Source organism: Malurus melanocephalus, unplaced genomic scaffold (assembly GCF_030028575.1).
Source record: "Malurus melanocephalus ecotype Western Australia unplaced genomic scaffold, MMel_1.1 scaffold_437, whole genome shotgun sequence".
NCBI classification, from domain to species: Eukaryota; Metazoa; Chordata; class Aves; order Passeriformes; family Maluridae; genus Malurus; species Malurus melanocephalus.
Genome location: NW_026623669.1, coordinates 372,991 through 375,056, shown reverse-complemented (window position 1 = coordinate 375,056; position 2,066 = coordinate 372,991). Strand labels below are relative to the sequence as shown.

General features: G+C 43.8%; 1 protein-coding gene across 1 annotated transcript in view; it reads right to left on the bottom strand.

Moving 5' to 3' along the window:
• PLGRKT (plasminogen receptor with a C-terminal lysine) overlaps positions 1–1,598 on the bottom strand; it is a 25,718-nt gene extending 24,120 nt beyond the window's left edge. Inside the window, exon 1 of the mRNA XM_057380114.1 lies at positions 1,451–1,598. Within this exon, the coding sequence (XP_057236097.1) occupies positions 1,451–1,519 (69 nt within the window). The 5' untranslated portion in view covers positions 1,520–1,598. The remainder of the gene's footprint in view (positions 1–1,450) is intronic.
• Between the last annotated feature and the right edge of the window lie 468 nt (positions 1,599–2,066).

Sequence of the window (2,066 nt, the reverse complement as noted above, 5' to 3'; positions counted from 1 at the left end):
TTTTTTTTTTTTTGACTGACCTCAAAATTATTTTTTTATAAATGCCTGAGCATTTGAGCTAGAAACAGAGCTATTTGGCTCCTGGGGCCAAGGCAAAGACTGCCAAAGTCTGCAGCTGCCTACAAATGCTAGCTTGAATTCAAGTTGTTTCTTCAACCCCGTCTTTTTTTTTCTTTTCTCTTTTTTTTCTTTTCACAACAGAGAAGGAGATTGTGAATCAAGCTTCCACTGTAATTTCATTATCAATCTGTCAAACTGAAAACCTTCCTGTTATTTGGATTTCAAAAAACTCTGGAGGTGGGAGGAGTGTCTCTGTGCAGGAGGGAAAAAAGAAGTTTGTGCACAAACTTGTGGTTGCATCTGAGAAACATGTAATACATCCCACACAGAAAACGATGTCTACAAACCTATCAAAAATTGTTTTCCTTTGAACCCTTTAGAGTTATCATGCATTTTACTGTATCATCTTTCCTTATGCTACCTTTCTCCTTAGACAGGTTCCCAAGGTCACCTTCAGAGTCAGTTTACTTGTGATCCCACAAAACCTACCACTGCACACTGCTTAGTAAACAAGAATATGCCATCTACTGGCAATTTAGGAAGCTGGAAGTTCATTACTTCTTCAAACATTTAAAAATTTACCTGTGTTCAATTTAAATACAAAACTAAAGGCACAAACTCCAGGTAAATCTTTTAGATTGTATTCCAGCACTTAGCATACAAATAATACAAGTAAGTCAAAAGATAACAACAAATCAGAAAGCTCTAACTAGTGCTATACTGTAAATTCAGCACAACTTTCTGAAGGTGATGAAGGTTTCTGAAAGTTCTTTTTGATGAAGGTTCCTGAACCTTCATCAAACCGTTTTACCTTTTTCTCTGCTGCTGTTTTCTTATTTTATGAGAGGCAATAAAACACTCCCTACGCCCTATTTAGTCTGAGGTTTCTAGAGAAACGAACAGCTCCAGTTACCTAACTAAATTTAAAGAGCAAGCTGTTTCAAAGATTTTTTTTTTGTCGTGAAAGAGTTGAAAAATATCCATGTTCTAGCAACCACATTGCTACTAATTCACTCTAACATATATGTGTTTCTTAACTCTGCAGTAGCCCAGCTGCACTTCAGTGTGAGCTCAAGTTCAGCTTAAGTGTTTTGAAGGAAGTTTCCAAAACTGTGTTTTTAGGGCCCGGCTACTACAATGATCGTTTCCACTTGTACAATTTGTTAACACAGACTGCCGAGGAAGTTCTTTGACACAGAGAACAGGTGCTTTACACACCCGAGCGGGATGCACTAGGCAAGCACACAGGAGCTGGTGGAGCACGATAATGGGTCACCTTTAACCCAGGGAGGAGAGCAGAGCTCAGGAGCAGCCGCCGGCCCGGCCCAGCCCCGCCGGGCAGAGAGCCGCGGGCCGCCTTCCCCCGCCACAGCGCCGGCCTCTGTGTTACCTGCAGCCGCATAAACTCCTGCTGCCCTTTCAGGCTGTCGTTCATGGCCTTGGAGACGACGAACCCCATCGCGCCCCTCGGAGCAACAAACACAAGAACAGGAACGACAGAGCGACGGGAAAACAGGGCGAGCGTGCGTGAGGACAGCCGCCCCCGGGCGGAGCCTGTCCTGGATCCCGCCCCGCGTTCACCGCCCCGGCTTTACCTATAGAAACACTCTCCAGAAACCCGGAAAAATTCTTCCCACATAAATAAACCCGCAGGTCCGGTGGGCTCACCGCTCGGGTGTGATGCATCGTGGCACAACATATAAATTGACAAGGAGAAGAATTAAAAATGCCTTTGATGCTTAACTGTTCTTATCTTGCACTGCCTTTCATCACGGGTCAGAATGTTTTCATGGCATCATTCATAATTAAAGGCTGGCTTTGAAATCTTAAGAGATTAAATTTTCATACTTAAAAATCTTGAGCCAGAAATTACGCTCTGTCAGTCAGCCTTTAACACAGGGGGAGAGATAAGGGCTGGAATTACAGAATCCCAGAACATTCCGAGCTGGAGGGGATCCGCAAGGATCATCGAGTCCAGCTCTTAAGTGAATGACCCATAGAGGGTT